Source organism: Mauremys mutica, chromosome 2, assembly GCF_020497125.1.
Source record: "Mauremys mutica isolate MM-2020 ecotype Southern chromosome 2, ASM2049712v1, whole genome shotgun sequence".
NCBI lineage: Eukaryota > Metazoa > Chordata > Testudines > Geoemydidae > Mauremys > Mauremys mutica.
This window is the reverse complement of record NC_059073.1, coordinates 2,403,275-2,429,703: the sequence shown is the minus strand read 5'-3', so window position 1 is coordinate 2,429,703 and position 26,429 is coordinate 2,403,275. Positions and strand designations below refer to the sequence as shown.

The 26,429-nt window shown below is 44.4% G+C and overlaps 1 protein-coding gene across 6 annotated transcripts in view; it reads right to left on the bottom strand.

The window, feature by feature from the left end:
• IQANK1 (IQ motif and ankyrin repeat containing 1) overlaps window positions 1-25,961 on the bottom strand; it is a 231,893-nt gene extending 205,932 nt beyond the window's left edge. For 3 of the 6 annotated variants that reach the window (XM_045003407.1, XM_045003402.1, XM_045003406.1), the window contains exons 1-3: window positions 25,792-25,959; window positions 24,917-25,017; window positions 16,096-16,212 (exon numbers count right to left, since the gene is read on the bottom strand). In XM_045003407.1, coding sequence (XP_044859342.1) covers window positions 16,096-16,212; window positions 24,917-25,017; window positions 25,792-25,916 — 343 coding nt within the window. In that variant the 5' untranslated portion in view covers window positions 25,917-25,959. Of the gene's footprint in view, window positions 1-16,095; window positions 16,213-24,916; window positions 25,018-25,791 lie in introns of all 6 variants that reach the window. The other 3 variants (XM_045003404.1, XM_045003405.1, XM_045003403.1) reach the window with 2 other exon arrangements.
• Window positions 25,962-26,429: the final 468 nt, after the last annotated feature.

Sequence of the window (26,429 nt, the reverse complement as noted above, 5' to 3'; positions counted from 1 at the left end):
AACCTTTGTTTCATTCTTTTTTAACCAGTTACCAATCCATGAGAGAACCTTCCCTGACAGCTTACTTTGCTTAAGAGCAGGGGGTTCTCAAACTTCATTGCACCATGACCCCCTTCTGACAACAAAAAATTACTACAGGACCCAGGAGGGGGGACTGAAGCCTGAGCCTGCCCAAGCCCCACTACCCCAGGAGGTGGGGGAGCAAAGCCAAAGCCCCACCTCCACAGGCCAGGGGGCCAAAGCCCAAGGGCTTCATCCCCAGGCAGGGGACCTGTAACCTGAGCCCTGTCACCTAGGGCTGAAGCCCTCAGGCTTGGGCTTTGGCATCGGGCCCCCGCAAGTCTACGCCATCTCTGGCGACCTCATCAAAACAAGGTCGTGACCCACTTTGATGTCTCAACCCACAGTTTGAGAACTGCTGCTTAAGAGCTTTTGGTGAGAGATCTTGTCAAAGGCTTTCTAAAAATTTAAGTACACTATATCCACAGGATCCCCCTTGTCCACATGTTTGTTGACTCCCCCAAAGAATTCTAGTAGATAGGTGAAGCATGATTTCTCTTTACAAAAACCATGTTGACTCTTCCCCAACAAATTATGTTCATCTGTGTGTCTGACAATTCTGTTCTTTACTAGAGTTTCAACCAATTTGCCCAGTATTGAAGTCAGGCTTACAGGCCTGTGTCATTAATATAAAGGGAAGGGTAACCGCCTTTCTGTATACAGTACTATAAAATCCCTCCTGGCCAGAGGCACAAAATCCTTTTACCCATAAAGGGTTAAGAAACTCAGGTTACTTTGCTGGCACCTGACCAAAAGGACCAATAAGGGGACAAGATACTTTCAAATCTGGGGAGGGGGGAAAAGACTTTGTTTTGTCTGTTTTGTCGGTCTGTTCTGTATGCTTGCCGGAGACAGATCAAGAAGGCAAGAATCCAACTCCATTAGAATTAGTAAGTAATAATAAGGGAATGTGTTAGCCTACTTTTATTTTGGCTTGTGATTTTCCTTGTCTAGAGGGAGATTTTGTCTAGAGGGAGGTTTATCCCTGGATTTGTAACTTTAAGGTTTTGCCTAGAGAGGAGATCCTCTATGTTCTTAAGTCTTTTGTTATTCTGTAAAGTACTTACCATCCAGATTTTACAGAGGTGATTCTTTTACCTTTTCTTTAATTAAAATTCTTCTTTTAAGAACCTGATTGTTTTTTCATCATTTTAAGATCCAAGGGTTTGGGTCTGTGTTCACCTGTACCAATTTGTGAGGATATTATTCTCAAGCCTCCCTGGGAAAGGGGGTGTAGGGGCTTGGGGGGATATTTGGGGAAGGTAGGGCTCCAAGTGGCCCTCCCTAAATGTTTAAATCACTTGGTGGTGGAAGTGTTACTTAATCCAAGGAATAGGAGAGTTTTTAACCTAAGCTGGTAGAAATAAGCTTAAGGGGTCTTCATGTGAGTCACCACGTCTGTACCCTAAAGTTCAGAGTGGGAAGGGAACCCTGACAGCCTGTAATTGCCAGGATCACCTCTGGAGCCCATTTTAAAAATTTGCAGCACATTAGCTATCCTCCAGTCATCTTGTACATAAGCTGATTTAAATGATAGTTTACAAATCACAGTTAGTAGTTCTACAATTTCACATATGAGTTTCTTCAGAACTCTTGGGTCAATAAAAATAACGAGGAGTCTGGCGGCACCTTAAAGACTAACCGATTTATTTGGGCATAACCTTTCGTGGGTAAAAATTCCACTTCAGATGAATGGAGTGAAAATTACAGATACAGACAAATATATATTGGCACATGAAGAGAAGGGAGATACCTTACAAATGGAGAACCAGTGTTGAAGGCCAATTCAGTATGCGTGGATGTGTTTCACTCCCAATAATTTATGAGATGTCAATACCGAGAGAGGGAAAATTGCTTTTGTAGTGAGCCAGCCACTCCCAGTCCCTATTCAAGCTCAAACTGATGGTGTTAAGTTTGCAAATGAATTGTAGCTCTGCAGTTTCTCTTTGAAGTCTGTTTTTGAAGATTTTTGTTGCAGGATGGCTACTTTTCAATATGTTATTGAGTGTCCAGGGAGATTGAAGAGTTCTCCTACTGGCTTTTGTATGTTACCATTCCTGACGTCTGATTTGTGTCCATTTATCCTTTTAAATAGAGACTGTCAGGTTTGGCCAATGTACATGACAGAGGGGCATTGCTGGTACATGATGGCAGGATCCTGACACAAGGAAAAAGGGAAAGCAGTAGAACAGAGACCCTGGACTTCAGAAAAGCAGACTTCAACTCCCTCAGGGAACTGATGGGCAAGGTCCCCTGGGAGAATAACATGACGGGGAAAGGAGTCGAGGAAAGCTGGCTGTATTTCAAAGAAACTTTATTGAGGTTGCAGGAACAAACCATCCCGATGTGTAGGAAGAAAAGTAAATATGGCAGGCGACCAGCTTGGCTTAACAGTGAAATCCTTGCTTGTCTTAAACACAAAAGAACAGCTTACAAGAAGTGGAAGATTGGACAAATAACCAGGGAGGAGTATAAAAGTATTGTTCAGGCATGCAGGAGTGAAATTAGGAAGGCCAAATCACACTTGGAGTTGCAGCTAGCCGGAGATGTTAGGAGTAACAAGAAGGGTTTCTTTAGGTATGTTAGCAACAGGAAGAAAGTCAAGGAAAGTGTGGGCCCCTTGCTGAATGAGGGAGGGAACCTAGTGACAGAGGATGTGGAGAAAGCTAGTGTACTCAATGCTTTTTTTGCCTCTGTCTTCACAGACAAGGTCAGCTCCCAGACAGCTGCACTCTGCAGCACGGTATGGGGAGGAGGTGACCAGCTCTCTGTGGAGAAAGAAGTAGTTTGGGGCTATTTAGGAAAGCTGGACGAGCACAAGTCCATGGGGCCGGATGCGCTGCATCCGAGGGTGCTAAAGGAGTTGGCCGATGAGATTGCAGAGCCATTGGCCATTATCTTTGAAAAGTCATGGCGATTGGGGGAGGTCCCGGATGACTGGAAAAAGGCTAATGTAGTGCCCATCTTTAAAAAAGGGAAGAAGGAAGATCCAGGGAACTACAGGCCAGTCAGTCTCACCTCAGTCCCTGGAAAAATCATGGAACAGGTCCTCAAGGAATCAATCCTGAACCACTTAAAGGAAGGGAAAGTGATCAGGAACAGTCAGCATGGATTCACCAAGGGCAAGTCATGCCTGACTAACCTAATTGCCTTCTATGACGAGATAACCGGCTCTGTGGATGAGGGGAAAGCAGTGGATGTGCTATTTCTGGACTTTAGCAAAGCTTTTGATACAGTCTCCCACAGTATTCTTGCCAGCAAGTTAAAGAAGTATGGGCTGGATGAATGGACGGTAAGGTGGATAGAAAACTGGCTAGATGGTCGGGCTCAACGGGTAGTGATCAATGGTTCCATGTCTAGTTGGCAGCCGGTATCAAGTGGAGTGCCCCAAGGGTCGGTGCTGGGGCCGGTTTTATTCAATATCTTCATTAACAATCTGGAGGATGGTGTGGACTGCACCCTTAGCAAGTTTGCAGATGACACTAAACTGGGAGGAGTAGTAGCTACGCTGGAGGGTAGGGATAGGATACAGAGGGACCTAGACAAATTAGAGGACTGGGCCAAAAGAAATCTTCTGAGGTTCAATAAGGACAAGTGCAGAGTCCTGCACTTAGAACGGAAGAATCCCATGCACTGCTACAGACTAGAGACCGAATGGCTGGGCAGCAGTTCTGCAGAAAAGGACCTAGGGGTTACGGTGGACAAAAAGCTGAATATGAGTCAACAGTGTGCCCTTGTTGCCAAGAAGGCTAATGGCATTTTGGGTTGTATAAGTAGGGGCATTTTCAGCAGATCGAGGGATGTGATCATTCCCCTCTACTCAGCACTGGTGAGGCCTCATTTGGAGTACTGTGTCCAGTTTTGGGCCCCACACTACAAGAAGGATGTGGATAAATTGGAGAGAGTCCAGCGGAGGGCAACAAAAATGATTAGGGGGCTGGAGCACATGACTTATGAGGAGAGGCTGAGGGAACTGGGATTGTTTAGTCTGCAGAAGAGAAGAATGAGGGGGGATTTGATAGCTGCTTTCAACTACCTGAAAGGGGGTTCCAAAGAGGATGGATCTAGACTGTTCTCAGTGGTGGCAGATGACAGAACAAGGAGTAATGGTCTCAAGTTGCAGAGGGGGAGGTTTAGGCTGGATATTAGGAAAAACTTTTTCACTAGTAGGGTGGTGAAGAACTGGAATGGGTTACCTAGGGAGGTAGTGGAATCTCCTTCCTTAGAGGTTTTTAAGGTCAGGCTTGACAAAGCCCTGGCTGGGATGATTTAGTTGGGTTTGTTCCTGCTTTGAGCAGGGGGTTGGACTAGATGACCTCCTGAGGTCCCTTCCAACCCTGAGATTCTATGATTCTATGATCAATCTTGGGTCAATACCATCTGGTCTTGGTGACTTATTACTGTAAAATTTATCAATTTGTTCCAAAACTTCCTCTAATGACACCTCAATCTGGGACAGTTCCTCAGATTTGTTTTGTCTGACATTGCTCTGAGCAATCCCCAACATAGTAGTGGACTTGAACTTTGACCTCTGGAGTTCAAACTCTTCCTTGGTGGAAGTCCCTGAGCAGTGGAACTGAGTCCTCTTGGCCATTCTACTCCTCAGTTTGCGTTCTCAGCTCATGGAGAGCAAGAATCGCTCAGAACTGCTTATTCATTGATGCAGCAGTGGTGGTTATCACAATCTCCATTCCTCGGAATTTGTGCAAGGCCAGCACAAATGAGCATAGGCTGGCACAAGCTCGCATTCCTCTCTCACATAACAATTTTGCAGCTCTCAGCCCAAGCAGGCAGAGGCAGGCAAACATGCCTCAAGCAACTTCCCAGAGGAAAAAAAATAGCATCTACTAAACTTTAACATCTTTAAATCTGCAGGACTAAATTAACATGCACCCAAGATTTTTAGTAGATGTTGAGGCCCTTTCTCTGCTAAACACTAACAAATGCAAGTCCAGGTTACAACCAAACTTTCTTTCTGGATTCTTGCCTTTATGGTCCCAATTTGGGCAACTCACAGACATTAAGGAATTCATCCTCACACACCCTAGCCCCATGAGGTAGGGAAGTAGCATTAGTTTAACTTTACAGAGGGAGAAATGGAAGCACAAGAAGATTAATGGGACCTGCACAAGATCACACAGGAAATCACAGCCACAAAACCTTTCCACCAAGCTATAATCGAAGACCACATACTCCCTTACAGTATCTTCTACTGGGACAGAAGTGGCTAGGAGTTTCCACCTCCCTCCTGTGTTCCTACCCCACTTCCTACAGCACCTTTTGCTAGGAGAGACTGATTTGAGCCGTTTGGAGTTCTCACACACCCAGCAGCTACAACATCATGACAAAGGCAAATTCTAAGAGAACTGCAGAAGTTAGAGATGGTGCCATCTAGTCCATCCTTTCACAGTCCAATGCAGTATTTCTCACTCATGTTTTTCTAATGCTTTGTCTACTTTAATTTCAAACATGTCCAAATATAATGATCAGTTGAAAAGTGGTGAGACATCTAGTGAGGACTGAAGGGAATGCTGGGAGCTCTGCTCTGATTAATGTCTTCATGAATCCAGGGGCGGCTCCAGGCCCCAGCACGCCAAGTGCGTGCTTGGGGCAGCAAGCTGCGGGGGGCGCTCTGCCGGTCGCTGCGAGGGCGGCAGGCAGGCTGCCTTTGGTGGCTTGCCTGCGGAGGGTCCACTGGTCCCGCGGCTTCGGAGGACCTCCCGCAGGTCCGCCGAAGCCGTGGGACCAGCGGACCCGCCGCAGGCAAGCCGCCGAAGGCAGCCTGCCTGCCGTGCTTGGGGTGGCAAAATGCCTAGAGCCTCCCCTGCATGAATCATAGACTCACAGAATCAGGGTTAACAAGACCGCAAGGATCATCTAGTCTAAGCCCCATCAAGATGCAGGATTTGTTGTATCTAAACCAATCAAGACAGCTGGCTATCCAGCCTCCTTTTGAAAACCTCCAGGCAGTCCATTCCATTATCCCTCTGTTCTTACAGTTAGGAAGTTTTTCCTGAGATTTAATCAAAATCTGCTGTGCTGTAGTTTGAACCCATTGCCTCTTGTCCTACCCTCTGTGGCCAGAGAGAACAACATTTCTCCATCTTTTATTGAAGACTGCTATTATGTTCCCCCTTAATCTCTTCTTTTCTAAACTAAACATAACCAGTTTCTTCAACCTTTGCTCATATGGCTGCATTCCATCCCTTTGATCATCTTTGTCGCTCACCTCTAGATCCTTTCCAATTTCTTGACATCCTTTCTATACATTGGTGACCAAAATTGACCACAGTACTTCAGCTAAGACCTAACCAGAGCTACGTAGAGCAGTACTATCATCTCCCTTGACTTGCATGCTATGCCTCTGTTAATGCAACCTAAAATTGCATTTGCTTTTTTTGCAATAGCATCGCATTGCTGACTCATTTTGAGGTTGTGATCCACCAGAACTCCAAGATCCTTCTCAGCGCTGCTGCCGCCAAGTCAGTTATCCCCCATTCTGAATTTGTGCATTTGGTTTTTCTTTCCTAAAAGTAACACCTTACATTTGTCTTTGTTGTTTAAAGCCCAGTTCTCCGATTATCAAGACCCCTCTGAAATTTAGCTCTTTCCTCCAAAAGTGTTGGCAACCCCTCTCCCAGCTTTGTGTCATCTGCAAACTAGATGTCTCTAGTATGCTTTCTATTCTTACATCCAGGTCATTAATAAAGATGTTAACACTGGACCCTAAACAGATCCCTGTGGAACCCCACATGAGACCTCCCTTCAATCTGACATCGTTCCATTAATATCCTCTGTTTGCGGTTGCTTAACCAATTATGTACTGTGACAAAGTTCCTCCTCTACCTTGGTGGGTCCTGCGCTTATTGGTAGATTTGCTCGCCTCAGAGCTTCACCATGTGGGTTGGGGAAACAGCCCAGAGACTTTCCCCTCTGGTGGAATCCACAGTCCAAGTCACCTCCTCCTGTGTCTAATCAGGAGTTGGGAGGTTTGGGGGGAACCCAGGCCCGCCCTCTACTCCAGGTTCCAGCCCAGGGCCCTGTGGATTGTAGCTGTCTAGAGTGCCTCCTGGAACAGCTGTGCAACAGCTACAACTCCCTGGGCTACTTCCCCATGGCCTCCTCCCAACACCTTCTTTATCCTCACCACAGGACCTTTCTCCTGGTGTCTGATAATGCTTGTACTCCTCAGTCCTCCAGCAATACGCCTTCTCACTCTCAGCTCCTAGTGCCTCTTGATCCCAGCTCCTCACATGCACTCCACAAAGTGAACTGAGGTCCTTTTTAAACTGAGGTGCCCTGATTAGCCAGCCTGTCCTAATTGATTCTAGCAGTTTCTTCTTAATTAGCTCCAGGTGTCCTAATTAGTCTGCCTGCCTTAATTGGTTCCAGCAAGTTCCTGCTTATTCTGGAACTGCCCCTGTTACCTTACCCAGGGAAAAGGGATCTACTTAATCTGGAACTAATATATCTGCCTTCTAAGGGTATGGCTACACTTGCAGCTGTACAGCACTGGGAGTTAAACCTGTCTTCGTACAGCTGAGTAGGGAAAGTGCTGCAATCTGTCCACACTAAGCTGCCAGTGCACTGTCGTGGCCACATTTGCAGCATCTGCAGCGGCATTGGGAGCGGTGCATTATGGGCAGCTATCCCAGCGTTCAAGTGGCTGCAATGTGCTTTTCAAAATGGGGGGTGAGGTGGAGTGTGACAGGGAGCGTGGAGGAGAGAGAGAGTGGATTTTTGGAGCCAACACTGTGTCAGTACCCTGCCTTGCAAGTTCTGACTCCCTCCCCCACCCCTCTATCACTCACTGAAAGCAAACAGCCTTTTTTCCTCACAGACCAGATAAGCAGCCGCTCTGAAACGGACCCCCGCCCCGGCTGTTTCTCTCCTCAAGCAAACACTAGCTGTGGGTGTTCCAAAGGGAGCCCCCCTGCCTCTGCTCATTCACAGCAAACAATAGCTGTGTTTGTTTTTTTGATAAGCAGCTCCCGGAGCCCGGAGTTCACAACAAAACAAAGAGAGGCATCACAACAAAACAAAGAGCGAAACCTTCACTTAAAAGGATTATGGGAAGCTTCCGGAAGTCAGTCACAGCGTACTAAGGTTATTCCCTGTTTACACTGGCGCCCCAGTGCAGCAGCGCTATACTCTTTATTCCTCTCAGGGAGGTGGAGTACAAGTAGCGCTGTAGCCACGGAGATACAGCGCTGTATGTGCCTTGCCAGTGTGGATGGGGAGTGAGTTACAGTGCTGTTAGTGGCTTTATTGCGCTGTAACTCTCAAGTGTAGCCAAGGCCTAACACTAATAAATAATTAATGGAGATATACCTATCTCCTAGAAGGGACCCCAAAGGGTCATTGAGTCCAGCCCCCTGCCTTCACTAGCAGGATCAAGTACTGATTTTGCCCTAGATCCCTAAGTGGCCCCCTCAAGGATTGAACTCACAACCCTGGGTTTAGCAGGCCAATGCTCAAACCACTGAGCTATCCCTCCCCCTTCTCCTATAGCCATCTGGCCTTACCCTGTCACAGTACCCACTTCATGAGAGTTGTGTCAAGCCTGCATTTCTCCAGTTTACCGATCAGAATGTCATGTGGGACTGTGTCAAAAACCTTGCTGAAGTTCAGGTATATTATTCATTGCTCTAGTAGCTTCCCAGGTATCAAAATCAGGATCACTGGTCTATAATTCCAAGCTCCTCCTTTTTAAAGATGGGCACTACATTGTCCTGGAAGACTGGAGAGGGGCTCTCTCCTATTATCCATGAGTTTGTATATATTATTGCCAGTGGCTCTGAGATTTCTTCAGCTAATTCCTTCAGTACCCTCAGGTGAATAGCATCTGGCCCTGCTGATTTGAATTCATTCAAACTGGTCAGATCTCTGATATATTATTTACTTATCCCGATATACATCCTTCCCCTTTATTGTCTATGGTAATTTTGCTAGTGATCTGGTCACATGTTATTTTTTGTGAGAAAACTGAAGCAAAGTAGCCATTGAGCAGCTCTGCCTTCCTATCATCTTCCATTACCAGTTCATCTTCTCCATTGAGCGGCAGACCTGCACAATCCCTGATCTTTCTTTTTTGTCTGACATATCTGAAGAACCTCTTTTTGTTGTCTCTAACGTTCCTTGCCAGCTGTAACTCGTTCTTTCCTTGGCTTTCCCAATTTTGTCCCTACAATCTCGCGCTATTCCTATGTTTACCTCCTTGGTGGCATGCCAGTCCTTCCATTTCCTGGATGTATCCCTTTTGTTTTTTATTAAAAAAAATTAATCACAGTTTTAACTGCACTATTAAACAATAGAATACCAATTGAAATGTATTAAATATTTTGGATGTTTTTCTACATTTTCATATATATTGTATTCTGTTTTGTAATTGAAATCAGTGTATATTATTTTTTATTACAAATACTTGCGCTGTAAAAATGATAAACAAAAGAATTGGTATTTTTCAATTCACCTCATACAAGAACTGTAGTGCAATCTCTGTCGTGAAAGTGCAACTTATAAATGTAGATTTTTTTTTGTTACATAACTGCACTCAAAAACAAAACAATGTAAAACTTTAGAGCCTACAAGTCCTCTCAGTCCTACTTCTTGTTCAGCCAATCGCTAAGACAAACAAGTTTGTTTACATTTGCATGGCACTTTTGTAGCTGGTACTGCACGGTATTTATGTGCCAAATATGCTAAACAATTGTATGCCCTTTCATGCGAAGCGGACAGGGGGCTGCAGACAGGGGAGTTTGAGAGGGACTTTGACAGAGGGAGGCTTACGATGGTTAGGAAGACCCACAAACCTGTGCCAGCACTGCTCCTTTCTCCTCCACCTGCGCCTGTAGCCAGACAGAGCGCCTGAGCATGGATGCTTCTGCCCAGATCCTGGTGTGGTTTTGCGGAGATTGTGACTTGCAATTCCCACTTACTGATACCCAGGCTGGGGGGACCATCCAATGTGAAAGGTGCCTGCTGGTGAAATCTCTCAAGCAGCAGGTGGGAGAGCTACAGGAGGAGGTGGCTAGGTTGAAGAGCATCCAAATCCACGAGCAATTCCAGGACAGTGTCCATGTGGAGACAGCTGAGGTAGCTGTCCCAGTACACAGGACTACTGACACACCACTGGTGGAGGAGGAGATGGCTCAGGGTGGACACTGGCAGCTGGTTACTTCTGGCAGCAGGCAGTGCTCCACCCCTGCCCCGAACCCTCCCACTGTGGTAATAGGTAACCGTTATGCTCTTCTTGATATAGGAGAGAAGGAATCACCTCCTACAGTAGAGGAGGAGAAGCCTTGTACCCCAAAGGCTGGAAGGTCTGCTGCCACCACTGCAAATAGGAAACAGGGCTCTGGGAGTATGGGTGAAGGAGTTTGGAGCGCAGGTGGTATTCTCTTCGATTCTTCCTGTTAAAGGTAGGGGCCCGGGCAGAGACAAGTGCATCGTGGAGGTGAATGCCTGGCTGCAAAGATGGTGTTGCCAGGAGGGCTTTGGCTTCCTTGACCACGGGATGCTATTCCAGGAAGGACTGCTAGGCAGAGATGGCGTTCACCATTTGAGGAGGGGAAAAACCCTATTTGGACACAGACTGGCTAACCTAGTGAGGAGGGCTTTAAACTAGGTTCAACGAGGACAGGTGAGCAAAGCCCACAGGTAAGTGGGGAACATGGAGACCTGGGAGATGGGTTAGAAATAGGAGGGAGCCTGGGCCATAATGGCAGAGAGAAAGGAGGGTCAGGGCAAAACTGGGAGGCAAGATCAAATCAGTATCTTAGATACCTATATACAAATGCGAGAAGTATTGTTAATAAGCAGGAAGAACTGGAAGTGCTAATAAATAAATACAACTATGACATTGTTAAGTATCAGAAGGGTAGCCGTGTTAGTCTGGATCTGTAAAAGCAGCAAAGAGTCCTGTGGCACTCTATAGACTATGACATTGTTGGCATCACCGAAACTTGGTGGGATAATACACATGATTGGAATGTTGGTGTGGATGGATACAGCTTGCACAGGAAGGATAGACAGGGGGAAAAGGGAGGAGGTGTTGCCTTATATATTAAAAATGTACACACTTGGATTGAGGTGGAGATGGACATAGGAGACAGAAGTGTTGAGAGTCTCTGGGTTAGGCTAAAAGGGGTAAAAAACAAGGGTGATATCATGCTAGGAGTCTACTACAGGCCACCTAACCAGGTGGAAGAGGTGGATGAGGCTTTTTTTAAACAACTAACAAAATCATCCAAAGCCCAAGATTTAGTGGTGATGGGAGACTTCAACTATCCAGATATATGCTGGGTACATAACACAGCAGGGCACAGACCATCCAATAAGGTCTTGGACTGCATTGCAGACAACTTTTTATTTCAGAAGGCTGAAAAAGCTACTGGGGGGAAGCTGTTCTAGACTTGATTTTAACAAATAGGGAGGAACTCATTGAGAATTTGAAAGTAGAAGATAGCTTGGGTGAAAGTGATCATGAAATCATAGAGTTCACAATTCTAAGGAAGGGTAGAAGGGAGTACAGCAAAATAGAGACAATGGATTTCAGGAAGGCAGATTTTGGTAAGCTCAGAGAGCTGATAGGTAAGGTCCCATGGGAATCAAAACTATGGGGAAAAACAACTGAGGAGAGTTGGCAGTTTTTCAAAGGGACACTATTAAGGGCCCAAAAGCAAGCTATTCCGCTGGGTAGGAAAGATAGAAAATGTGGCAAAAGACCACCTTGGCTTAACCACGAGATCTTGCATGATCTAAAAAATAAAAAGGAGGCATATAAAAAAATGGAAACTAGGTCAGATTACAAAGGATGAATATAGGCAAACAACACAGGAATGCAGGGGCAAGATTAGAAAGGCAAAGGCACAAAATGAGCTCAAACTAGCTATAGGAATAAAGGGAAACAAGAATACTTTTTATCAATATATTAGAAGCAAGAGGAAGACCAAGGACAGGGTAGGCCCACTGCTCAGTGAGGAGGGAGAAACAGTAACAGGAAACTTGGAAATGGCAGAGATGCTTAATGACTTCTTTGTTTCGGTCTTCACCGAGAAGTCTGAAGGAATGCCTAACATAGTGAATGCTAATGGGAAGGGGTAGGTTTAGAAGATAAAATAAAAAAAGAACAAGTTAAAAATTACTTAGAAAAGTTAGATGCCTGCAAGTCACCAGGGCCTGATGAAATGCATCCTAGAATACTCAAGGAGCTAATAGAGGAGGTATCTGAGCCTCTAGCTATTATCTTTGGAAAATCATGGGAGACAGGAGAGATTCCAGAAGACTGGACAAGGGCAAATATAGTGCCCATCTATAAAAAGGGAAATAGAAACAACCCAGGAAACTACAGACCAGTTAGTTTAACTTCTGTGCCAGGGAAGATAATGGAGCAAGTAATTAAGGAAATCATCTGCAAACACTTGGAAGGTGGTAAGGTGATAGGGAATAGCCAGTAAAGAACAAATCACGTCACACAAATCTGATAGCTTTCTTTGATAGGGTAACGAGTCTTGTGGATAAGGGAGAAGCGGTGGATGTGGTATACCTAGGCTTTAGTAAGGCATTTGATACGGTCTTGCATGATATTCTTATCAATAAACTAGGCAAATACAACTTAGATGGGGCTACTGTAAGGTGGGTGCATAACTGGCTGGATAACCGTACTCAGAGAGTAGTTATTAATGGTTCCCAATCCTGCTGGAAAGGTATAACAAGTGGGATTCCACAGGGGTCTGTTTTGGGACCGGCTCTGTTCAATATTTTCATCAACGACTTAGATATTGGCATAGAAGGTACGCTTATTAAGTTTGCAGATGATACCAAACTGGGAGGGATTGCAACTGCTTTGGAGGATAGGGTCATAATTCAAAATGATCTGGACAAATTGGAGAAATGGTCTGAGTTAAACAGGATGAAGTTTAACAAAGACAAATGCAAAGTGCTCCACTTAGGAAGGAACAATCAATTTCACGCATACAGAATGGGAAGAGACTGTCTAGGAAGGAGTACAGCAGAAAGGGATCTAGGGTTATAGTGGACCACAAGCTAAATATAAGTCAACAGTGTGATGCTGTTGCAAAAAAGCAAACATGATTCTGGGATGCATTAACAGGTGTATTGTGAGCAAGACATGAGAAGTCATTCTTCCACTCTACTCTGCACTGGTTAGGCCTCAACTGGAGTATTGTGTCCAGTTCTGGGTACCGCATTTCAAGAAAGATGTGGAGAAATTGGAGAGGGTCCAGAGAAGAGCAAGAAGAATGATTAAAGGTCTTGAGAACATGACCTATGAAGGAAGGCTGAAACAACTGGGTTTGTTTAGTTTGGAAAAGAGAAGACTGAGAGGGGACATGATAGCAGTTTTCAGGGATCTAAAAGGGTGTCATACAACTTGTTCATCTTAGCCTCTAAGGATAGAACAAGAAACAATGGGCTTAAACTGCAGCAAGGGAGGTTTAGGTTGGACATTAGGAAAAAGTTCCTAACTGTCAGGGTGGTTAAACACTGGAATAAATTGCCTAGGGAGGTTGTGGAATCTCCATCTCTGGAGATATTTAAGAGTAGGTTACATAAATGTCTATCCGGGATGGTCTAGACAGTATTTGGTCCTGCCATTAGGGCAGGGGACTGGACTCTATGGCCTCTCGAGGTCCCTTCCAGTCCTAAAATCTATGAATCTATGCTTCGGCCACCATTCTAAAGGACATGTTTACATGCTCACAACACTCGTTAAAAAAATAATGCGTTAATTAAATTTGTAACTGAACTCCTTGGGGGAGAACTGTATGTCCTCTGCTCTGTTTTACCCACATTCTGCCATATATTTCACGTTATAGCAGCCTTGGACAATGACCCAGCACATGTTGTTCATTTCACTGCAGATTTGACAAAATGCAAAGAGGGTACCAATGTGAGACTTCTAAAGATAGTTACAGTACTCAATCCAAGATTTAAGGATCTGAAGTGCCTTCCAAAATCTGAGAGGCACGAGGTGTGGAGCATGCTTTCAGAAGTCTTAAAAGAGCAACACTCTGATGCAGAAACTACAGAACCCAAACTACCAAAAAAGAAAATCAATCTTCTGCTGATGGCATCTGACTCAGATAATGAAAATGAACATGTGTCGGTCTGCATTACTTTGGCTGGTTATTGAGCAGAACCAGTTATCAGCATGGACACATGTCTCCGGGAATGGTGGCTGAAGCATGAAAGAACATATGAATCTTTAGCACATCTGGCACATATCTTGCGAAGCCGGCTAAAACAGTGCCATGAGAATGTCTGTTCTCACTTTCAAGTGACATTGTAAACAAGAAGCGGGCAGCATTATCTCCTGCAAGTGTAAACAAACTTGTTTGTCTGAGCAATTGACTGAACAAGAAGTAGGACTGAGTGCACTTGCAGGCTCTAAAGTTTTACATTGTTTTATTTTTGAATGCAGTTTTTTTCCCCACATAATTCTACATTTGTAAATTCAACTTTCATGATAAAGAGATTGCAACACAGTACTTGTATTAGGTGAATTAAAAATATTATTTCTTTTGTTTTTTTTACAGTGCAAATACTTGTAATAAAAAATAAATATAAAGTGAGCACTGTACACTTTAAAAGCAGCAAAGAGTCCTGTGGCACCTTATAGACTAACAGACGTTTTGGAGCATGAGCTTTCGTGGGTGAATACCCACTTCGTCGGATCCACTACATGCATCCGACGAAGTGGGTAGTCACCCACGAAAGCTCATGCTCCAAAACGTCTGTTAGTCTGCCACAGGATTCTTTGCTGCTTTTACAGATCCAGACTAACACGGCTACCCCTCTGATACTGCACACTTTGTATTCTCTGTTGTAATAGAAATCAATATATTTGAAAATGTAGAAAACAGCCAAAAGTATTTAAATAAATGGTATTCTATTATTTAACAGCGCCATTAATTGCAATTAATTTTTTTAATTGCTTGACAGCCCTAGTTTAGATTAAAAGTAAAACAAGTTTATTAACAAAAGGAGAGAGGATTAATTTTTTTAATCATTTGACAGCCTTAGTTTTTATATAGCTAAAAATCTCGTTGTGCAGCCACATTGACCTTCTGTGGCTCTTCTTCATTCTGCATCAGAATAGTTTGATGTTGAGCCTCCAGGATTACATCTTTTAAGGAACTGCCAGCCCCCTTCAACTCCTTTTCTTCTTAACTGGTCTTTCCATGGGATCTTGCCTATTATTTCTCTGACTCAGTTGAAATCTGCTTTTCTGAAGTTTGGTGTCCTAGTTTTGCTGTTCTCATGTTCTCCTTTCCATAGGATCTTGAATTTTATCAGATCATGGTCACTTCCTCCAAAGTTCCTGACTACCTTCATGTTCTCAACTATTCATTCCTGTTGGTCTAAACCAGATCCAAAATGGATGACCCTCTAGTTGTTTCCTCAACTTTCTGAATCAGAAAGTTGTCCCCCACACACGCTAAGAATTTGCAGGACATATGTTTTGCTGTAATAGTCTTCCAACAGATATCACGAAAGTTAAAATCTCCCATTAATACTAGCTCATGTGTGTTTACTAATCTTGTTACCTGCTTGTAGAATGACTCATCCACTTCCTCTTCCTGATTTGGTCGTCTAAAATAGACCCCCAACATAACATCACTACTGTCAACCTATTATCAACTCAAGGTAATTCTAGATTATACCTCTTTCTAACCAATCAAGATTAATTGATCACTGAATTAGAAATTAGTGATTGTCAAGGTGTAAAGTATCAGAGGGGTAGCCGTGTTAGTCTGGTTCTGTAAAAGCAGCAAAGAATCCTGTGGCACCTTATAGACTAACAGACGTTTTGCAGCATGAGCTTTCGTGGATGAATACCCACTTCTTCGGATGCAAGGTGTAAGTGATCACAAGTGTATTGAGTGTCCCCACAGGGTTTTACATTGGGTTAAAAATCACACCTTTAGTTAAACCAGTGCACCTTTATATATAGACATGGCCTGTTACCCATTATGATCGAGCACTCCCAGTACAACTCTATATAGCACCTACCTATATGCGGGCTGTGTATTAGGGCTGGCTCATTCTGCTTATTGCTGGATTTCCTTGGGAGCTTGGAGCTGCTCTCTTCCTTAGTTGTGCCTTTCCTCTCAGCTTGCTGGCCTAATGCTGGGAAAGGGGAAGAAAAAAACCCAAAAACCTTTAGCCATTTTATTTACCACAGGCTACCTGATACCTAAAGAAAAGCTCCTAAATTGGTAAAACTTCCAGAAGTGCTGAGTGCCCACAAATCCCACTAAAGTCAATGACCAGGCCAGAACACAGAACATCATTGGTGATGCTGATGAATGATCTCTTGAAGTTGATGGAAGGCAGACATTCATTCTCATACTCCTGGGCCTCTCTTCAGCAAACAACACTGTCAGTCATGAGCTACTGCTATTCCGCCTGAGGGAGATGGTAGGAATCCAGGGAAATATGCTAAAATGGTTTGAATCCTCCCTGGCAGGATGCACCCAAAGGACAATAGTGGGAAACTGCACCTCCACTATTAGACCTGTGTTCCCTCTAAGGTGTGCACCTGGGCGGCTGCATAAGCAGGCAGCAAGGGCTGTGCACCTAATTAGTGGAACTGCACAAGCGTGGCTCCACTAATTAGGTGCCTGGACCCTGGAGAGGATGCACATGTAAGCTGGTGGTGTGGGGGAATAGGGGTAGTGGGGGGGAGCAGTGGGGTGACGGGGGGGAGTTTGAGGCATGAAGGGAATGTAGTGGCTGGTGAACTCAGCTGGCCCCTTCCCCGAGCTGGGGAGAAACATGCCTCCTCTCTCCCAGCCCCGGCTGGGCTGCGGTGGCCGGGGAGATGCCTCTGGGAGCCAACTGAAACCAAAGTAGTTAAGCTCACAGTGGCTGGCAGTTATATTCTAAGCAAGCTGGTGACTCTGTTGCTCGAATGTTTAGCCCCAAGTACAATGACAGTAATCAAGTCTGAAGGTGACAAACACATGGCTTATTGGGGCTAGATCTTCAAGAAGGAGTAGAGGATTTTAGCAGCTGATGGTGGAAGAAGGTGGTGTTGTATTTATGTGGTTCTAGTTTTTTTGGTTTTTTGCCACAGACCACTTAAAGGTTAGGGAGGTCCCTCCCAGCCACTGATACTACCTGGTCATTTAAGGGATGGTGGGTGTCTCCCAGGGCTAATAGGAGTACTTGATTTTCACTGGTGTTCACCAGTGTCCAGGGGCACAGCACAGCTTTCAAATGTTTCCAAGGATTTCCAGCACTTTATTGTGCAGGAGTTAGGGCCAAACTCTTGTCCAGCTCTCTCCCCAAACAAATTCTAAAACTTAATGGAAATCACTTGTCTGCAATCCAGACAAGTGATTTCCATTAAGTTTTAGAATTTGTTTGGGGAGAGGTATTGCAAACCATTAAGGCCATATCTTTGCTATCTGGTATAGTTCTGGCTCTTCAGAGTATTCCCATTGACTCATAAGTAGCAAGCACTAGGTTTGGTACTAGGTGTTTTGTAGGATGAAGACCTTATTTGCAAGCTCCGAAACCATGTGTTAATGTGATCTGTTTACTTAAGGGACTTGTAAAAACGTAATGAGCCTACTCTGAGTTTTTGAGTTGGTGACACACACAATATGAAACCAGGAGAACTTTAACTTTGCCTGTTTCTACAGGGTTCTGTTGCACTAACACAGCATGAGTCCTAAACACTCATTTAAAATACCCATCACCAACCACTTGATGTTTTACTTCCCTTCATATTTTCAGTGTTGTCACTTATTTGTTTGTGGTTTTGTTTGCTGTCTGTGTTGCTTTATTAGTTATTTTTACTGTTCTATGTGTGTGAAGTATTAATCAGCTTAAGAGTTGACATCCCATAGAAATTGTATAAGCCTGAGTGAATGCCTTTTACCCTCCTTTCCAATATCAGAAAATATTGTATTAATATTTGCAAGGAGAGCATCACTATTTCCAGTTGACTCATAGATTTGTTTAGCATCTTAAAGCTGAGCTATGTGTGCAGATAATATGCATGCAAGAGGGATAGTTCTGTGAACTGCACAAGTCCGTAGCATGCTAGTGTTTTGACAGATGCTTCATTTTTCGAGAGCAGCTTTCCCTGAAGATGTAATGGTCTATGATAGGATTAGGTTATTGAATTCACCCTCTGGTGCATATTTTTTATGCTTTCACTTAATGGCCATGACTTTGTTTTATTTATATAGCTGTTTTCAGTATGTCACATTTTGGTGTGTTTACTAGCTTGACTTGTTAGAAAGGATTATAAAATACATGTACTCCAAGGGCAGTGTTAATTTTCTTTTTATTTGATTTCATATTAAACAAACATCTTAAGCAGTGCACCTTGTTAATTAACCCTTGTTTTAATATTCTTTCTTCTTCTTCCATACCTCTGAACTTTTAAAAAGTATATATTATATCTAGGGTTTTTTTTTATACTAGTGACGCACATCCGCACATTTCCTTGATATTGGTGCTGCACATAAAATTCATTCCGCACATGGATGGAAAAAATTAGAGGGAACATTGTCTCAGACCCCTCATTTGTGAAGTCCCAAAATTATCAATTGTCTCTTAGGTCCTATTCAACATCTGCATACTGCTACTGGGAAAACTGGTGAGATGGCATTGACTCAAGTGCCCACAATATGTAGATAACAGACTCCTTTACCAAGCTTCAACACATACAGCATCATCGCTGGCACTAAGCTAGCCCACTGCTTGGACAAGAGCAGCTGGTAGAAGCTGAACCCAGGCAAGACAGAGATTATGTTGACTGGCAGAAAAAAGCTCTTTGAAGAGCATGCAATCAATGTGCAGTATCCATTGGTTGAAGATACACAACTATAGCTGGTCAATTCAGACCACAGTTTAGGAGTGCTCCTGAATTCCTTTCTGACACTAAGCTCTGATATACAGCAGTGTATATATTGCATGGTATTCCTTAAAATATACCATAATGAATGACAGTGGGAAGCACAGTCATCTGGACATGTGGTTTGTCACAGAGGGCCCCAAAAACATATAACCCTCTGGTCTCTTGGGATGTTTGGGTTATGGGGTTCCACAGTTGGGGTGTGGTGTTACCATGTGAAATCATAATGGTACCTCCATAGAGGACAATCCCTAAGCTTGCAGTTATGTACAAACCAGACTGGGCATAAAGTCTCCCCTGGAACGCTGGAAATATGACAATTTAACCACTTTGCAGAATTTAATCCTACAGCTAATATAGATGCCATGCTGGAAGGATCCTGATTTAAGCTGGCCGCAGCCTGGAGCTGAAAATAATTCCTTATGGATGAGCATGTGGAAACCACTGTGGGAACACGTGCAACCAGAGCTCGTCAATGTGTCCTTTCAGTCCATTACATGGATGGGTGGTACACCCCAAAGAATGGTGGGTGGACCAGGTACACCCCAACTGCAGCACATACATAGAAGGGTTGAAGCAACAATTTAATTAGTGGGTGAGGGAATACACATGGAATTGTCACTGCAAAAGGGATCTATGGACAGTAGGAACCACAGGGTTGGGTGTATAGAATCTGGGGGGAAAAGATGTGTATAGGAATGCAAAATGCTGAACTAGGGGGCTAGCACCTGGGTAATAGTTGCAGTGGTACCTTGGAATAAGATAGCAACTAAGGTGGTCCCCATGAGCCCTATGGGAATCATAAGAAATGGAGGACCACTGGGGGATAGATAGGGAGAATAAAATGGTGTAAAATGGACAATAATTCAGTTAAGTAATTGTTTGTCCAAAAAAAATAAAATATTTAAATGTGCCCCTCCCCAATGGCCATAAAGAAGCAGACCCAATGGCCTGTGCCAGGCGTGGACAATTAAATGTAATGTATATGGGGTATGGAGTGTGCTGCTGGGAGTGTGCACAATTCTGGAATATAACACTTGAGAGTACAAGTGCACCAGCATCTGGCACAATTACACACATCTACATGCTGCCATCCGGACTTTGGTGCATAAATGGATCTATGAAACTCATTGCTGTGGACAACTGAACCAGTGCATTACCCAATTCTATATCAAGTGGTTGAGCTGGTTTGGACAATACCCCGTTTCTCTGTAAATATTCAATGGACTCATGATATGGACAAGAGCACATGAACACTGTAGGGTCAGCTCACTGCAACTGCCAACAACTGGACACATTTAAAATATACACTCCAAAATGGTGTTACAGGATTTTAACCATATTAAAGGAGGAGAAGCAGTGTTTCTGGTGGTGGACCGGATGCTGGACTCAGGTCTTGGAAGCCCAGGCCCTTCGAGGAAAAAATACCTTCCACCCAACTAGCTACGGAACTGCCTGCTGATTGTACTTAGATTGATATAGCCTGTGCCCTTTGGACAGGCCTAATGGACACTCATTCACTTCCTGGTCATACTACTCATGTTGTAGGGGTGTTATTCATATTAATTGCATTCATGAGGTGCTTAAAATTATGTGCTGTCCCAGGCTCTCCCTGAAAGCCATACTTGTAAACTCAGCAGCTTACCCTTGTTATGACCTGCCTTCTCTCTCTCCCCGTAGCATGACTGGTGGACCAAGGTATCGGGCTAACTGGAGCCAGGGCCTCCAGCCCGAGTGCCCTGCCATCCAGTGTGCGGGAAAGAGGGGCGCCTGGGCCCTTCTTTGAAGAGAGTGGGGGAGTGCTGGGATATGTAAGGGTTAAGTAGAGACCTGGGAAACCAACGATGTGCTGGCATGGTATCAGGGAGTAGGCACAGGCATGCACTATTTCTTTGCTTGATAAAGTGTCATCCTGCCACAAAGTTCCCTTCTGCTTGCTAAGAATTGATAAGCTCGCAGCTGCATAAGGAATATGGGGATCTAAAAGAATACTTTTTGGGTAAAGCAGTGTTATCTCCCTCTCCCTTTCTTTCCCAGCTACACAAACGAGCTCGGGGTCATGGCCCCTTCCTCCCTCCCCTGCAAACTGCTGATTAAGGAAATTTGTATCTGCAATTATTGTAAAGAAATGTATTTTCAAAGTAAAAGTTATCTGTAGAATATGCTAATGCTGTAAACAGTAATCGGGGCGGGAATAATTATATTCAGTATATAGCTATTAATATTCATTATATGGGCGTTTCTGTTACTCAGTGAGGGTTTGAGGGGTGTTGTAGTAAATGTAGATATTTACATATTAACTTAGATAAAAGGAGCCTGCTGTAACTAATTCAGTGCTTACTCAACAATTGAGTCGAGGGGAACAAGTACCGCAATAAAGAAGCCCATTTACAAATCCGCCTCTGGGTCCTCCTGCTCTCTCTAATATTTAGAAGGTAATATGTTCTATCATCTATGTCTGACCAGAGGATAGTGTCCCATCCTGGAAGATGATGATCTGGGCTCAGTTGTACAAATTTCAGTTTTTTTGCAGCTGGCCTACAGCAATGTGATCCACCTGAAAATGAAGATGTAAGCCCTCAGGAAACTTCAACTAGTACAGAATGAAGATGCCTATCACAGCAACACAGGCTATCGTGAGCACATCAGACCTGTCTTCCACTCAATACGCTATCTTCCCATAGAACAATAAATGAAGTTTAAGGTCTCAGTACTTACCTTCAATGGTTTGACCCAAGGATACCTAGAAGAATGCCTAAAACTCCAGGTTGAGGACAGCAGTTATAAGAACAGACGTACTAGAATAGACCAAAGGTCCATCTAGCCCAGTATCCTGTCTTCCAACAGTGGCCAATGCCAGGTGCTTCAGAGGGAATGAACAGAACAGGGAATCATCAAGTGATCCATCCCCTGCTGCCCATTCCCAGCTTCTGACAAACAGAGGCTAGGGACACCAGTCAACAGATCCACTCCTTCAGCACAATGGAACTGTCTACAGCACGGGTAAACTTGCCTGTGCAGGAGGCTGGAGCTGGTCCAAGACTGCTGAACAAACTTCCATAGGAAATAAAAACTACCACAAGCCTCACCACCGTGCAAAGTTCACTTCTTCAACCTGCCTTCTATAATATAAAACACTTAGCACAGTGCATATATAATTACATTCACAAAAAAACCACCCCATATACTATGCTAAAAGAACATTAAAGTTGCGAAGTCAACTGCTCAAAAGGTAGGACATAAAAGAATTAAGGTTGCCTGTGCAATCTCATTGCTGAGCTTAATTGAGCCCCCTTGTGCATATTACAGAAGCTCCCAGTACGTCCCTCAGCCCACACCTCTTCCAGCAGCTCCCGTTGGCCCGGAGCAGCGAACCGCGCCCACTGGGAGCCGCGATCGGCTGGACCTGCAGACGGGGCAGGTAAATGAACCGGCCCAGCCAGCCAGGGGCTTTCCCTACACAAACGGCGTCCCCTGTTTGAGAAACCCTGCTCTATGGACATTCTTATGTTCAAGCCATTTTGAGAAAAAAAATGACAAAAAGAAAAATGAAGTATGGCAGTGCTCATTACACCAGGACACATTATTTAGTGTTAAATGATGAAGGGGACAGGTTACTAATAGAGAGGGATCTGTATTGCTTGGTGAACTGGGCACAGGAAAACAATACATGTTTCAAAACAGTCAAATGTTAAGTTATAAAAAGAATGTAGACCATTCGTACAGAATGGGGGACTCTAGCCGGGGAATCTGTGACTCTAAAAAAGATCTGGGGGTGAGGATGGACAATCAGCTGTACATGAACTTCCAGCGTACAGCTGTGGCCAAAAGGACTACTGCAATGCTTGAATTCCCAGTGAAAACTTGAGTAGGGAGTCTATATTACCATTGTATTTGGGACTGGTGCAATCACAACTGGAATATTGTGTCTAGTTCTGATATCCATAATTGTTTCAAGAAGTTGATAAATTGGAGAGGGTTCAAAGAAGAGCCAGGAGATTGATAAGAAGTTTGGAAAACACACTTTATAGTCATAGGTATCAGGAGCTCAATTTATTTAGCTTAACAAAAGAGAAGGTTAAGGAGTGACATGATCACAAACTGTAAGTACCTACATGGAAAACAAAAATTTGATAATGGGCTCATCAGTCTAGTAGACTAAGGTATAGAAAGATTCAACGATTAGAAGTTGAAGGTAGACAAATTCAGACTAGAAATTCAGACTGTTTTTAAAAAACAGTGAAGGTAATTAACTATTGGAACATCTTACCAAGGGTTGTGGTAGATTCTCCATCAATCACAATTTTTAAATCAAATTGACTATTTTTCTATAAAGATATACTATTGTTCAAACAGGAAGTATTTCAATTAAGTCCTATGGCCTGAGTTATACAGGAGGTCAGACTAGATGATCACAGTGGTCCTTTTTGGCCTTAAAATCTATGAGACAGTTTTAAATTACAATTTTTCTTCCTTATTACCCAGACTCCTAGCATTTGTATAAAAGCAACTGAATTTTTCCCCCCCTTCACATTCTTTGCCACTTCATCTCAATATATTCACAATACCTTGAGCTTGAGTGATATTTTAAGCATTTGTAGTGCAACTGCCTTCTTAGCATCTTCTCCTGGAATTCCTAGTTTAACACACTCCTATCTGTTCCAACTGGTCTTCAACAGAGATTAGCCCACCTACTTCTGCGTTGCTGGCGGTCCTATTTGTTCAGGCCCTTCTCCCACTGGAATGTGACTCAACGTTCCACACAACTGAAACCTTCAGTTTCATATCACCCACATAGATAATGGTGCACCTCCACTAATTTCTGCCTTCTGCCGTCCCTCATTTATGGGAATGGAAGGATCTCTGAGAGATGACTTGGAATTTTTCTTCTTCACATCACATCCAAGAGAAACGAGTCTTTGGTCCAGCGGTTACAGCACTAGCTTAGGAGATGTGTATTCAAATCCCTGCTCCACCAACGATATCCTGTGTGACCTCGGGCACATCACTTAACCACTCAGTTCCCCACCTGTGAAATGGGGATAAAAGCATTTCTTTACCTCCCAGGAGTGTTATAAGGATAAATACATTAATGACTGTGAGGTGCTCAGATACTACAGTAATGGGGGCCATAAAAGTACCAAAGGTTGACATCTCTGAAGTTTTCAATAATCTTTGTACTTCCATGTGATACTGTCCATCATGTATTCCAATGTGTATCATCACCAGGAGACTTGCCAACCAACTTCAGATCCCCATCCAATTTTACAGTTATATTTCATGTCTTTGTTCCAGGGAAGCTACACATCATCCTGGTGAATTCTCTGTCCATTCTTCTTAATATGGAATCACTGATGATGGTTGTCATTTTAGAACAGTTAAAAACCTCTTGGACATCCTTGACAGTAAGAAGCAAGCAGCTACCCCCTGTAACTTTGTTCTATTTCTTCTGTAGTTGCCTCATTGAGTATTGCAATACAATACTTCTAGAAGAGTTGAATACCTCCTGTTTCTCTTTCCTTTGTTGTTTGCAAATTGCCAATCATCTTTAGTTTCTACACTTTTATGTTCCTTCTTCACCAATCCTTCCCCAGTAGAAACAATTGGTGGAAACAATTCCTAAATCTTGTTGTCCAATAAGTCTTTGCCATCTCAGTTAGTATGCAGCATTGATACTGGTGATTCCAGATCATATATCTTCTCCGCCAGCAAGGCCACCAACTTACAATTCCTATATAAGAAATCTTTGCTGTTTTCCGGCATGTAGGAAAACAAAGCACATCCACCACAGGTCATGATGACTGTTCCATTGTTGGCCACATCTGCTGCATGGGGTAGCACCGTACCTAAATGGAAAGAAACCACACTCCCTACCTGTAACTCCCAAACTGATGATGATGCAGCAGGCTGAAAGACAACAGCAACAGACACAGAACCAGGATTCCCCCACCACAACTCTACCTGGTTTTCTAGATGCCGTTCCTGATTTCTTCACCAGTGAAGCTGGTTTGGAACCTTTCTGAGCTGCAGCTTTTCCTGCTGCTTTCCTGTCACTCATTTCCCTGAAACAGAATAAAGGCCAGCAGGTTTCTTATTAACTTTAAAGCACTAATGAGCTCAGTTTTGCATCAGCCAAGAGACAGCAACTCCTTTGGTCCTGCAAACGCCAATGCATGTGAGTAGCCCCAATAAATTCAATAGGATTACTTGAGTGTGTCTGCAGTATCATGCCCACTTGTGGCATGGATGTGAGGGGAAGGAGAAGTTCATTCTGGTGCTAAGAAACCTCAGCATTTTTGTCAGCTATTTTGGTCCCTGTCCCCTAACGCTCGTCAAAAACATTTTCAAACTGGTTTAGAACCTAAGGGAATTTTCATCTGAAAAAATTCCCGAAGTGTAGTGGAGAATAAGAGTACATATCAGTAATGTAGAGGTTTAAAAAATTACAAGAATGTTTTACTTCTAAAAAATACCCAGAAAATTCAGAATTAAGGCTAAATTTAAACATTTGACAACACAGAAGTGTAATTAAGGCTCCCAAAGTATCTTAACTTTACCCATCCTTTTACTACAGTAGCGCCCACAGCTCCCAGGCAAGATCCCAGAACGACGTCCTTAGAAAAACTGCAGAGAAATCAGGTACAACCTCATCCATCCTAAACAACTGCTGACATCAGTGACCGCCAACCCGAGAAGTCCTTATAGTTAAAGCAGTGGTGCCAACGGGCTTTCCGCTCAGGCCTAGGGAGGCAAATACCGACGTGCCCATGGTCCTTCCCCCCGGCACTGACTCCCTACCGACCGACCGACCTCCCGCTTCCCCGCGTCTGACCTACCCTGCCAGCGCCGCAGGCCCCGACCTGCTGTCCCGGGGTCGCCCACATGAGCGCTCGGCCTCCGCCCGTAACAGCAGCCGCCCCCAACCGTCACCAGGCAACGGCGACGCCGGCAGTGCACCCATTCCCGTCCGGAATTGAAAGGGCGGGTCTGAACCCCACACGTCACGCCCCAGTTGGTGAAGTGACCACCACAGATCAGAACCCCGCCCACTTCCTGTGGCGTCAGGACCCCTGGCCAGGCTTCCCCGGCTCCACCAATCCGCGCTCCGGTACCAGCCCCTCTCTTCCCCCCTCCCGCCAGGCTTCTCCGGCTCCACCAATCCGCGCTCTGGTACCAGCCCCTCTCTTCCCCCCTCCCGCCAGGCTTCTCCGGCTCCACCAATCCGCGCTCCGGTACCAGCCCCTCTCTTCCCCCTCCCGCCAGGATTCCCCGGCTCCACCAATCCGCGCTCCGGTACCAGCCCCTCTCTTCCCCCTCCCGACAGGATTCCCCGGCTCCACCAATCCCCGCTCCGGTACCAGCCCCTCTCTCCCACCGGCCAGGCTTCCCCGGCTCCACCAATGGGCGCTCCAGTACCCCTCCCCTTCCGCCCGTGCAGGTAACGATCCCTCCTCCCCCACCCCCACATGTACAG